Here is a 13765-nt window from a genome sequence, read left to right as displayed (position 1 = left end):
TTCCTTGACATATACTTAGTACTTCTATACGAAATGCAATAGGTCTTTAGTAAACGTCTATATAGTCTTTATATTGGTCTAGAGGGATTTGATAGTAACGTCGTTCATAGTAACTATATAACTAGCACCGCTTGCTATATCTATAGCTTTAACGTTGTTGTAGTATACTAGGCCGAGCTCTACCAACATTGTGTTAATAAATAGGTTGCCCTCCCCTTTAGGCGATATATACTATAAAGCGAGGATCTTAATAGCGGTCGATATATAGCTTATAGTTACTATTCTAGTCTCCTAGAACTCCTTAAAGGCCTTTTTGACTATACCTTTGATCTTATAGACGTGTAAGTTGTAAGCGAAGCTAGCTAGTTTGTCACTAGGATCTTTTTTTAGGACTATACGATAGAATTTAGCGAACTACGTCGTAAGCTTAGCTATATATTCTTTGTTATAGCCAAAGTCTATATATATATAGGCAAGTGCCTCGCTTATAGTAGCGATATACTTATTCGTAGCTTTTATAAGGCGATAGGAATAACTATAGGATATATAGGTCTCTTATAGCTCTGGAATACAATATAGCTCTATAGCTACGTCCTCTTCGTCGCTTATATAATTGGCCTCGTCGTCGTCTAAGGTATCCTAGTCGTCATCGTTTACAACTACTTTGTTATTGGATATAATATATATAGCTTACTAAGGCTCTTTACACTATATATAGGCGGTTGCAACGTTATCGATATTAGGGTACTAGATCTTAGATGTATATTAGAGGGGTTGTTCTCCCTCTATATACTTATAAATGAGAAGAGCGTCGAGGTGCTCTTATACTACATCGTTGTCTAACGTTCCCTTATAGTCCTTAGCGACTTTAGGTTCATCGTTTAGAATAACAATAGGGCCTAAAATAGTGGTTTGCCCCTATTCCTTATATATAGTTTCTAAATTGTTTTAGATCGCTCTAGCTATATCGGCTTTCTTAGCGACTATTATTTCGTTGTTATAGGCGACTTTAGCGACGATGTCCTTAGTTGTAGCCTAGTGGGATATATACGCTTCTATAGTATATAAAGGGGTGTTAGGTATATTAATGACCTTTGTAGTACCTCCCATTTACTTTATAGCGAAGCGAGCGCTCTCTCTTTTTTAGGTACTAGTAGTATAGGTTTTAGTAGGAGTCTTTCGTATATAAGGAGGCATTCTATATACGACAAAGGCTAATTGAGTATCTCCCTTAGTAATATCGATATAATTATACTCAAGCGCTTCGCTATTCGATAACGTTAACGAGCTAAGAGAATCGACTATATAGTCGCCTCTGTTAGTAATATAGGCATTATAAGAACGTATAGCGGATTGTTTCGAGTCGTAAATATAGTATAAGCGTATACCGACTAATAGTAGCTTATATAAATATACGTAGCTTAATAATAAGAAGGTTTGATGATCGATTATATAGCGAATACGAATAATTACGATAAGGAATTGTTAAAGAAGATAGATACATTGAGGTTGATATATAAAAAGAAAGGAAATTATAGTAGCTTACGTTGGGCTGTTCTAGAAATAAATAAAAACAATGGCGTAGTGCCTATGGCCAATGAATAGTATTGCTATCTAGTAGTAGCTAGAGAATAGAACATTGTACCTTCGAGGCTCGAAGCCTTATACCTTTATAGCAATAGAATAGCTTTCTCTAACCAATTATAGGTTAAGGTCAATAGCGAATCTAAATATAGAAAAACTAGAATGAGCAAAGTGCTTAACGAACTGAATGACTATAGTTTTATAACTGAAAGCGTTAGTAATATCTAAGTAAGGGGTAAAGAGAAGAAAAATCAAGGGATCTATAAGATAGAGGACGGCGTTTATATATCTAGTAGCGGTATAGCGGTGATAAATATATTGAAGTGAACGTATTCTAATAAAGAAAGTATAATCGAACGAAAGGAAAAGAGGGAAATAAGAAAGAAGGAAGAAGAAAGTCAATAACAGTATAGCTATTAGTAGTCGCTATCCTTCCTCTATAGTAGCTCAACGACAACTTAGTTCTAAGATCGAGGAATCTCCTTTACTTCCTTCTATTCTTTAATAGCGATACCCTTATTACAATGTTCCTTCTTCTAGTCGATAGGGTACGCCTTTTCGTACTCCTCGACAAGTTCCCTAGTATCGTTAATAAGCTAGATATATAGGATCTACCAATCGTCTTTAGCAGTAAATCCTTTCTATCGTACTAGATACTCGACTTTAGGTCTCTAGTTCCTCTAAATAATACGCTGTTATATAATTTTCTCGACTTCCTAGTACTTATCTCCATCAATGATTATAAGGCTAGGGAGTTCTACGTTATAGCTAAAGGGGTCTTTCCCCTAATCTAGCTTCTATAATTAGGAAACTAAAACTATAGGATAGACTTTCCAACTAGCTAAGAAGTCAAGCTTATAGGCGTTTCTATCAATTTTATAAACAATCTTAAACGGTCTTACCTACTATAGTAACTACTTTCGTTTAAGCTTTCCTAGGAGATAGTATCCGTTATATAGTCGTAGGTAAACGGTATCTCCTACTTCGAACTTAGTAGGTATATACTTATCGTTGTAATGTATCTTTGCGATAGCGCTTACGTAATCGATCTATTCCGCTACTTCCTCCTAGTACTACTGTCTAAGGACACTAATAGCTTCGGCGAAGGCAACGATACTCTTCTTACGATGAAGTATATCTAGGATAGAATGTGGTTTAAAGCTATATACCAACTTGTTTAGCGATCTTCTAATAGTGACTACGAACATATTGTTAAAGTTATACTATAACGTAGAGAGAAGTAGAGGCTATAGCGTTCCTAGTTTTTCTATAGCTTCTATATAAATAGCGATTTCTACCGTCTAGTTCGTCTTTTCTAACTAACTGTCCGTCTAGGGATAATAGGCTATTAAGAAAAGGAGGTTGACGCCTAAAATATAAAAGATTTCTTTCTATAGGTTAGAGGTGAACTTAGTATCTTAGTCGCTAATGATTTGTACTAGGAGTCCCCAATCTATATACGTCAATGCTCTAAGAATTATAATGGCCTATTCTTCTACTAACATTTTGTTGTTTCTAGCTATAAGAAGCTTCTTTTTACTAAACTTATAGGTAATGGTATATATAGCGTTAAGAATTAGGTACTTCTTTATTGACTACAGTATCCCTTCGGAGGGTATAGTAGGCAAATCGACGATAAAATCTATAGTAATAGTATAGAAAGGCTATAGCGATGTCCAAATTAGCTAAAGGTCTCTAGGCTTTAGTTCTCTTAAGGTCTAGTTCTCTCTATATATAGGGTAGTGCCAAATATACTTATATACTATCTAGCGCTTTCGGTTAAACGCAAATGCTAAGAGGTTCACTATTATATTGTCTATACCAAAGTGGTAAGTATTGTTATATACAATGGTAAGAATATCTTTGATATAGCTACTAGGGATATAAAGCTTCCTCGCTCCTTTATAGTCGACGTAGTAGAGGAGACTATCCTTCAGTTCGTAGGGTCTAAGCTATAGCTTTCAGTACTACTTTCTTTGTAGCTCTCCTTCTCGCTCTTCGTATTCTCTTTGCTTAGCGATCTTCTTAGCTCGTTCTTCTATATTATAGAGACTTCTAATAATTTTATTGTACTAGCAGTCGTTAGGGTAAGCTATAGTTAGCTTAGCTTTAAACTTGTTACTAATAACTAGCTCGAAGGTACTAGTGTCTATAGTATAGTATTCCTTGGTATCGATCTAGGTAGTAGACCAAATGTCCTCTAGTTCGTTAGTAGTATCTTAGGTTTCGTTAAGGGTGTCCTCCTCGAAGGTTAATAGACGTAATAGGGCGTCTAGTACAACGTTGAGCTTTCCTAGTATATAGAAGATATTGAGGTCGAACTAGGATAGCTAGTTTATAGCATTAGCGAGCTTTAGGTTAGCCTTTATAAGGTCTATAGTAGCGAGAGATATATACTTTACAATGCCTCTAGTCGCTATATAGTCTATTAGGATATTTATAGGGTATTAGTTTGACTATACTATTTTCTAGAGCTTCCTAATTGCCTATACGATAATAGCGACTTCTACTTTTATACTCCTATACTTCCTTTCTATATTGGAAGTTAGGTAGGATAAGAATATAATAGGCTAGATCTTGCTACTTGGGATGTCTTAGCTAGGGATACTAGTACTGTCCTATTCGCTATAGAGTTGAAAGACGATTACTCTATATCCTTTGCCGCTTATATCGAGCTTAATAAACAGTGGCTTATTAGGACGGTGATAATATAGGAAGTATTACTTATATAGGTGTTCCTATAGTAGCCTAAAGGACTCTAGTTCTACTAGCGTAGGCTCGAATTTAGTGTTCAAGGTGAATACCTTCCTAGCGTTCTTCGACTTAGCGATAGAAAGGTCTCCGCTTACTCTCCTTTAAGCAAGGAGTTTAGTCTTATAGTCCTATAGAGGCTACGCTTTCGCTATATACTATAGGATACTCTTATATAGCTATCTAGCTATACCAAAGTACTGTTCTAAGGTCTTAAGGGTATTAGGGAACTTAAGTTTCTTAAATATAGCGATCCTATTGTCTATCTTAGCTACTCCTTTACTATTGACTATATAGCTAAGAAGTCTCATTGACGGGTAGGCTATAAAGGATTTTTCTACTAAGATATAAACGTATACCTTATTGAGGATATTGAGAACCGTCTTAATATACTTAAGGTACTCTTCTATATTCTTACTAGCGATAATAATATTGTCGATATAGGTATATATAAAGTGCTTATACTTATAGAATAAATGGTCTATAAAGCGCTATATAAAAGCTAGCGAGTTTTTGAATCCCATTAGTACAACGTTCGAGCGTTCTAAACCTTTAGGATTAATGACTATTATACGGTTATAGTGTTTTTCTACAACTAGAAACTAGAAAAAGAATCTAGAGGCATCGAATACTATAAAAATTATATTGCCTATCATTATATTTATAATATCGTCTTAGTTAGACAACAAATATATATCCGGTACTACTAACGTATTCAAGGGCTAGAGGTCTACTACGGCTTTGCCTTTGGTTTTTCCAATAACTATACAGTAGACTACGAAGACTAGGCAAACGACAAGGATTAGCTAGTCTATAAAGTCCATCTTTCCTTATATATATAGTTTGTTATATTCTTTGTCGACGATCGCTTAGTCTTTAGCGCTTAGTAGATAAACCTAAATAGGCTTAAGCTGATTCTACTATCTGTCGATAAACGGAATTCTCATCTTCTAATCCTCTAGTATAGGGACAATGCTATAGTTATAGAAGACGTTATACTTGTCTAGCAGTGCCTTTATCTTTTCTATATATCGTTTATCCTTATTATAGACGCTTACCCCTATTACTAACTTAATATATAAGATATTATCTAGTCTCTCGATGCTATAGGATAGCGTATAGAACTCCTATTTGGTAGGTGGCTTATACTTATCCTCTATTAGTATCTCTGTTATCGGTTCCTTACTATTAGGCTCTAGTTATATAGTTGTTATTATCTATATATATTTATTGTCTATAACGTTATCCTAGGTCTACTATATAAGGTTCTATACCATTGTTTAGATGTCCTCCTCTAGGCTATACTAAAGAAGGTGTCTAATACACTGTCCTTCGACAATAGTGATTAGGCGAACGGTATTGTTCTTTATAATAGCCTAGTATATACTCTTTATATCTACAATAGCGTCTAGTATACCCTCGACGTATAAAGCGAAGTAGAGCTTATATTTCTAGCTACCTAGATTATCGTTATTAGTGTCTATAGGCTCGAACGTAGTCTTAATTAGATATTCCGTTATAGGTACGACCATTATAGTATTTATAGCTTTCACCTTCCGGATTATTCTTTTCTATTCTATATACACTCTTACCTTTATATTGTAAATGGACTAGAAGTAATAGATAGACGTATTGAGGTTAATCTTTACTCTATTATAGAGTATAAAGTCAGTTCTAATCAATAGTTTCGCTCCTAAGCCTTCAATGACATCGATTGTTATAGTGAAGTAACCGTCTATATTAGTACTATAGACGATTCCTTAGATATAGAAGTTAAACTCGACTTACTTCTTGACTTTAGTATAGGCTCCAACGCCTTTGACAAAGTACGGCTTTACATCGATCTAATATAGGTTCTTAGCCTACTTGGAGATAAACTCCTTATCGACGAAGTTGGTGTTGCTACCTATATCGAAGTAAACCTTAGTGCCTAGCTCGCTTAGGTTTACACTAATGTTGATTATAAGGTATATAGCTTGCTTATCCAATGCTTTTAGTAGCGATATATATAGCTATACTTCTATAATCTATCCTTTGGTTAGTATAAAGTTTATATCTTTACTATTAAGCTCGTCTTCGCTATTATTAAGGTTATACTAGCGGTCTATTTAAGGTTGTATAGGCTTATACTTATCTTCGTCGCCGTCGTCGGCTATATACTTGAAAAGCTTATAATATATTACAAAGACTCTGCTATAGGCGGTATATTGCTAAATTTATAAGAGCTATTATAGTAGTTTATTCCAACTTAGTCTAGGCTAACGAAAGGTGTAATATAAGTAGTAAGAACTATTGGCTTCCTTGTCTTCTAGCTCCTTGTCCTCGGCTTTGATATCGTATTTATCGATAAGAATATACCTAGTCTTCTCTAGTATTTCGTAGTAAAGGTTAGCGTCTTCGTCATCTCCTATCACTATAATCTCGCTATAGTATAAGAAGGTACCGTCTTCGAACTACTTCTTATATATATATATCCGAATCCGTTAAAGTCGTTAAGGTCAAAGTAGTCTTCCCTAGTTACTATTGTCGCCTCTTCTCTAGCCGTTAAATAGTCTAACTCCTCCTCTACAATCGTTGAACAATCGGTATCCTCTTCTATATCTAGTTGCACTATAGAAGTTTCGGTTATCAAATAGCTATACTCGGTCACTATCTTTACGCCAATTGTTTCTAGGTCGCTAAGGTTTGTCTCTATCTCTTCTCCAAGGATCGTAGTATCCTCTTCTACCTTTTCCTATCTAGAAGGCTCTACTATCCTCCTAGTCGTTTCCTCGTCTTTCATCGTTATACTCTATATCTACGTTATTGGCAATAGGACTATAGCCAATAATATAGCCCTTAGCAACGTCCTAGCGGAGCTTATCTCTAACGATATATACTTTAGTGTCGAGGATACTAAGGAATACGCCTATCTTTATAGTTGTGTCTAGTTCAAGGTATAGCTAGCGAAGCTCTAGATAGAAGTAGTTATATAGGTATATTAGACGTTGCTCCTTAGTAGTATCTCCCTAAATATATATATATTTAAAGTATTCTATAGCAAATTTTTAAACTAGCTTATCTTCGTAGTTGTCTTTCGTAGTATATTAGTTTTCGTTTAGCTATTTCTCTACTTTATATCTTTTGATGTTAAACTCCTTTTTTAAACGTTTAGTCTACGCTTTTATAGATATAGTTAATACTGCCTTTTCTATAGTAGAGAGCTATTGCTTATACTATTATAGCGCTAATCCTCGAAGTAGGGTCTATATCTCTATATATAGAGTCTCTTCTCTTGCTAAGTAGTATCTGACGACCTAATCTACCTACTTAACCTAAAGGTTGACATCCCTATAGTATAGCTACTATTTATCGTACTATAGGTCCTAGGGTTCTTTAGCTTTGTTCTCTATATCTAGCTAGAAGAGACTAGTATCTTAAATCTTCTATTTCGATATAGATATAGACGATTATAAAGATATAGTACTTCTATCCTTAGTTTCGGGCTAATGGTCTTCTATATCTATAGCCCTATTCGCCCTTTCGATTATAATATTTAGGTTCTCTATCATTCTAGCCATCTAGGTAAGAAAGTCTTATATAGTGAAAGTAGCCTAGATATCTATAGCTCTAGCTACTTATCTAGAGGGTCTAGCTCCTTATCCAAAGGGTCTAGCTACTTGTCTATATAGTAGGCTCGATATCTCTTAGAATAGTAAGGAGACACTAGAGTCGACCGAACTGTCTATACGTTCCGTCCTAGGGTTCTAGATGACTATATCTAGTCTAAGAAGCTCGGATAGGTACTAGGATAGTTGGCTAGGCGTCTATAGCGGTAGCCAAAGAACCTAGTTGAAAGCGCTAATTAGCTAAGCTATTAGAGATAACAGATCTTCCTCTTTAGATTATCAGTTCTAAGATAACGAATCCTATAATCCTTTTAGCAGTACTTAGTAGCGTCTATTGAGATTATAGCTACTAACAATATAGGTTTTATATCCCTATTAAAGAATAGTTAATATATTTTAGGGCTCTAGTTGCTCCTAGAAGGTTAGGCTTAGTAAAGTTGCTAGCTAGTTCTTAGTCGGATTACATCCAATTCTTACCGATATTTTTAGTAGTATAGCTAGTCTTAGTTGCTAATCGTTAGTCCTTTAAGGCTTCGAAGTCTCTAGCGGTCCCCAACTCTCTAGTACTAAGGTCTTTAGCGTTTCTTAGGTCGAGTCCTTAGCCTCCAAAGTAGCGTCTTCAATCCTAGGGTCTAAGATAAAGTTCTTATTAACGACTATTCGAACTTTATACCTAATAGTTGTAAAGTAGGTACAAAGAATATAATTGTCAAGTATCTAAGAGGGAGGGTACTCTACAACGTATAGTATTCCAGTGTACCATTGGGCGTAAGCGTCTTCTTCTAGTACCTCTTCGAGTAATATAGCGGCTTCTAGGTATTAGAGTTCTTAGGGATTGATAGCGGTTACCCACTAGACATTGTAGATGACCTCAAAGTCCTTAATAAACTTAAGTATCTACTATACGTCTCTATAGACATTGGCGTTTATAAGGTTTAAATCTGTCTAGCTTCTGACTCTTTATAAGTGCTTAGTACTAGAATAACAGTAGCTAAGTTGTAAACTAGTTCGTTATAGATCGTATACTCCGAAGCTTGCTCCTTTATAAAGGAGTATTATCTACCTTAGGCGTTGCTCTATACAACTTGCTAGGCGTAATTTATAATGTCTTCCGATCCGAACTTGGCTCCCCTCAACGAGAAGCAAATAGGTTCGAATCGTTAGTAGACACTACTTGTTATACGCCGATGGTCCTCGGTAACCATCTAACGGTAAATATATAAGGGTGAGAAAGATCAATGCCTCTTAGCCTCGTCAGCTGATAAGGCGGCACTCCTGAATACTAGTATATGTTACAAAAGTATATTGATGTAGTCTGTCTTCCTACGAAGGGGTTCTAGGTGAGGTTCCCCTTTTTAAAGGAACGCTCGTTACCCCTGACCGCGGTACGGTTATAGGTGCCCTTGCCACAGTTGCGTATAACAACTTTCTTACCTAGATAGCTAGAATAATAGAGAACCTAAATATTATAATTGAAAGGGCGAATAAGGCTATAGGCGTAGAAGACCGTTAGCCTAAAACCAAGGATAAAAGTACTATATCTTTACAACTATCTATACCTATATCGAAATAGAAGATTTAGGATACTAGTCTCTTCTAGCTAGATATAGAGAACGAGGCTAAGGAACCCTAGGACCTATAGTACAACAAATAGTAGCTATACTATAGGGACATTAACCTTTAGGTTAAGTAGGTAGATTATATTATTAGATACTACTTAGTAAAAGAAGAGACTTTGTATATAGAGATATAGATCCTACTTTAAGAATTAGTACTATAATAATATAAGTAGTAGCTCTCTACTATAGAAAAGGTAGCACTAACTATATTTATAAAAGTATAGACTAAACGTTTAAAAAAGGAGTTTAATATCAAGAGATATAAAGTAGAAAAATAGTTAAACGAAAACTAATATACTACAAAGGACAACTATAAAGATAAGCTAGTCTAGAAATTCGCTATAGAATACTTTAAATATATATACATTTAGAGAAATACTACCAAAGAGCAACGTCTAATATACTTATATAACTACCTCTATCTAGAACTTCGCTAGCTATACCCTAAACTAAATACAACTATAGAAACAAATACGTTCTTTAGTATTCTCAACACCAAAGTATATATCGTTAGAGACAAGCTCCACTAGGATATCGCTAAGGGCTATATTATCGGCTATAGTCCTATTGCCAATAATATAGATATAGAGTATAACGACGAAGGACAAAGAGACGACTAAGAAGATAATAGAGCCTTCTAAATAAAAAGAGGCAAAAGAGGATATTACGATCTTTAAAGAAGAGACAAGGACAAACCTTAGTAACTTAGAAACAATTAGTATAGAGATAATAACCGAATACGACTATTCGATGACCGAAACTTCTATAGTACAACTAGATATAGAAGAGGATATCGACTATTCAACGATCGTAGAAGAGGACTTAGACCGTTCAACGGCTAGAGAAGAGGCGACAATAGCAACTAGGGAAGACCACCTCGACTTCGACGACTCCAACGGATTCAGATATACGTATATAAAAAGTAGTTCAAAGATAGCACCTTCTTATACTATAGCGAGATTATAGTAATAGGAGACGACGAAGACGCTAACCTTTACTATAAAATGCTAGAGAAGACTAGGTACATTTTTATCGATAAATACGACATTGAAGCTAAAGATAAGAAATTAGAAGACGAGAAAGCCGATAGTTTTTACTACTTATATTATACCTTTTACTAGCTTAGACTAAGCTAGAATAAACTACTATAACAACTTCTATAAATTTAGCAATATACCGCCTATAGCAAAGTCTTTATAATATATTATAAGCTTTTTAAGTATATAGCTAACAATAGTAACAAAGATAAGTATAAACCTATATAACTCCAAATAGACTATTAGTACAACCTTAGTAACAATGAAGATAAATTTAATAGTAAAGATATAAACTTTATACTAACTAAAGGATAGATTATAGAAGTATAGCTATATATACCGCTACTAAAAGCATTGGATAAGTAAGCTATATACCTTATAATCAATATTAGTATAAACCTAGGTAAGCTAGGTACCGAGGTTTACTTCGATATAGGTAGCAATACTAACCTCGTCGATAAGGAGTTTATCTCTAAGTAGACTAAGAACCTACATTAGATTAATATAAAGTTGTACTTTGTCAAAGGCGTTGGAGCCTATACCGAAGTCAAGAAGCAAGTCGAGTTTAACTTCTATATCCAAGGAATTATCTATAGTACTAACGTAGACGGTTACTTTACTATAATAGCCAACGTCATTAAAGGTTTAAAAGCGAAACTATTGATTAGAACTGACTTTATACTCTATAATAGAGTAAAGATTGACCTTAATACGTCTATCTATTACTTTTAGTCTATCTACAATATAAAGGTAAAGGTATATATAGAACGGAAAAGAATAATCTAGAAGGTGAAAGCTACGAACACTATAACGGTTATACCTATAATAGAACACTTAATCGAGACTACGTTTAAGTATATAGACATTGATAACGATAATCTAAGTAGCTAAAAACGTAAGCTTTACTTCGCTTTATATATCGAGGGTATACTAGACGCCGTTATAGATATGAAAAGCGTATACTAGGCTATTGTAAAGAACAATACCGCTCGCCTAATCACTATTGTCGAAGGATAGTGTATTAGACACCTTCTTTAATATAGCCTAGAGGAGGATATCTAGACAATAGTATAGAACTTTATATAGTAGACTTAGGATAACGTTATAGACGACAAATATATATAGATGACGACGACTATACAATAGGAGCCTAGTAGTAAGGAACTAATAATAGAGATATTAATAGAGGATAAGTATAAGCTACTTATTAAGTAGAAGTTCTATATACTATCCTATAGTATTAAGAAACTAGACGACATCCTATATATCAAGTTAGTAGTAGAGGTAAACGTCTATAGCAAGGATAAACGGTATATAGAAGAGATGAAGGCACTGCTAGATAAGTATAACGTCTTCTATAACTATAGTATTGTCCCTATACTAGAGGATTAGAAGATAAGAATTCTATTTGTCGACGGATAGTAGAATTAGCTTAAGCCTATTTAGGTTTACCTACTAAGCGCTAAAGACTAAGCGATCGTCGACGAAGAATACAATAAACTATATATATAAAGAAAGATAGACTTTATAGACTAACTAACCCTTATCGCTTGCCTAGTCTTTGTAGTCTACTATATAGTTACTAGAAAAACGAAAGGCAGAGCTATAATAGACCTCTAGCCTCTAAATACGTTGGTAGTACTAGATATATACCCATTGTCTAACTAAGACGATATTATAAATATAATGATAGGCAATACGATCTTTATAGTATTCGACGCCTTTAGATTCTTCTTCTAGCTTCTAGTCGTAGAAGAACACTATAACTATATAGTAGTCATTAGTCCTAGAGGTTTAGAACGTTTAAACATTATACTAATAGGATTTAAAAACTTACTAGCTTTTATATAGCGCTTTATAGACCGTTTATTCTATAAGTATAAGCACTTTATATATATTTATATCGACAATATTATTATCGCTAATAAGAATATAGAGGAGTACCTTAAGTATATTAAAACAGTTCTCAATATCCTTAACAAGGTATATATTTATATTTTAGTAGAAAAATCCTTTGTAGCCTACCTATCAGTAAGACTGCTTGGCTATATAGTCAATAGCGAAGGAGTAGCTAAAATGGATAATAAGATCACTATATTTAAGAAACTTAAGTTCCTCGATACCCTCGAGACCTTAGAGCAATACCTTAGTATAGCTAGATAGCTATATAAGGGTATCCTATAGTATATAACGAAAGCGTAGCCTCTATAGGACTATAAAACTAAGCTCCTTGCCTAAAGGAGAATAAGCGGAGACCTTCTTATCGCTAAGTCGAAGAACGCTAAGAAAGTATTCACTTTGAACGTTAAATTCGAGTTTATACCAATAGAACTAGAGTCCTTTAAATTGCTATAAGAATACCTATATAAGTAGTACTTCCTATATTATTACTATCCTAATAAGCCGCTATTTATTAAGCTCGATATAAGTAGTAAGAGATATAGAGTAATCGTCTTTCAACTCTATAGCGAATAGGACAGTACTAGTATCCCTAGCTAAGATATTCTAAGTAGTGAGATCTAGTCTATTATATTCTTATCCCACCTAACTTCCAACGTAGAAAGGAAGTATAAGAGTATAGAAATAGAAGTCGTCGCTATTGTATAAGTAGTTAGGAAGCTCCGAAAAATAGTATAGTCAAACTAATACCCTATAAATATCTTAATAGACTATATAGTAACTAAAGGCATTGTAAAATATATATCTCTCGCTACTATAGACCTTATAAAGGCCAACCTAAAGCTCGTTAATACTATAAACTAGCTATCCTAGTTCGACCTTAATATTTTCTATATATTAGGAAAGCTCAACGTTGTACTAGACGCCTTATTATATTTGTTAACCTTCGAGGAGGACGCCCCTAATAAAACCTAAGACGCTATCAACGAACTAAAGGACATTTAGTCCGCTACCTAGATCGACATCGAGAAATACTATGTTATAGACACTAGTACCTTCGAACTAGTTATTAGTGACAAGTTCAAAGCTAAGCTAACTATAGCTTACCTCAACGACCGCTAATACAATAAGATTATTAGGAGTCTCTACGATATAGAAGAATAAGCTAAGAAGATCGTTAAACAAAGAGAATACGAAGAGCGAGAAGGAGAGCTATAAAGAAAGTAGTACTAAAAGCTATAGCTTGGACCCTACGAACTAAAGGATA

The 13765-nt window shown here is 34.4% G+C and overlaps 2 protein-coding genes across 2 annotated transcripts; one reads left to right on the top strand and one right to left on the bottom strand.

The window, feature by feature from the left end:
- Nucleotides 1–4514: 4514 nt before the first annotated feature.
- On the bottom strand, nt 4515–4787 carry THITE_2054329 (uncharacterized protein; the record flags this gene model as incomplete). The annotated part of the gene is made up of 1 exon (XM_003655420.1): nt 4515–4787. A coding segment is annotated over one exon (273 nt), but the record flags the coding sequence as incomplete, so codon positions are not given.
- A 7747-nt stretch (nt 4788–12534) lies between these two features.
- THITE_2052584 (uncharacterized protein) lies at nt 12535–12762 on the top strand (the record flags this gene model as incomplete). Its single annotated transcript, XM_003655419.1, has 1 exon — nt 12535–12762. A coding segment is annotated over one exon (228 nt), but the record flags the coding sequence as incomplete, so codon positions are not given.
- Between the last annotated feature and the right edge of the window lie 1003 nt (nt 12763–13765).

The sequence above is a fragment of the Thermothielavioides terrestris genome, chromosome 4, assembly GCF_000226115.1.
Source record: "Thermothielavioides terrestris NRRL 8126 chromosome 4, complete sequence".
Lineage (NCBI taxonomy): Eukaryota > Fungi > Ascomycota > Sordariomycetes > Sordariales > Chaetomiaceae > Thermothielavioides > Thermothielavioides terrestris.
Note: the sequence above shows the minus strand (reverse complement) of the source record. Positions and strands in the feature narration are given on the sequence as shown.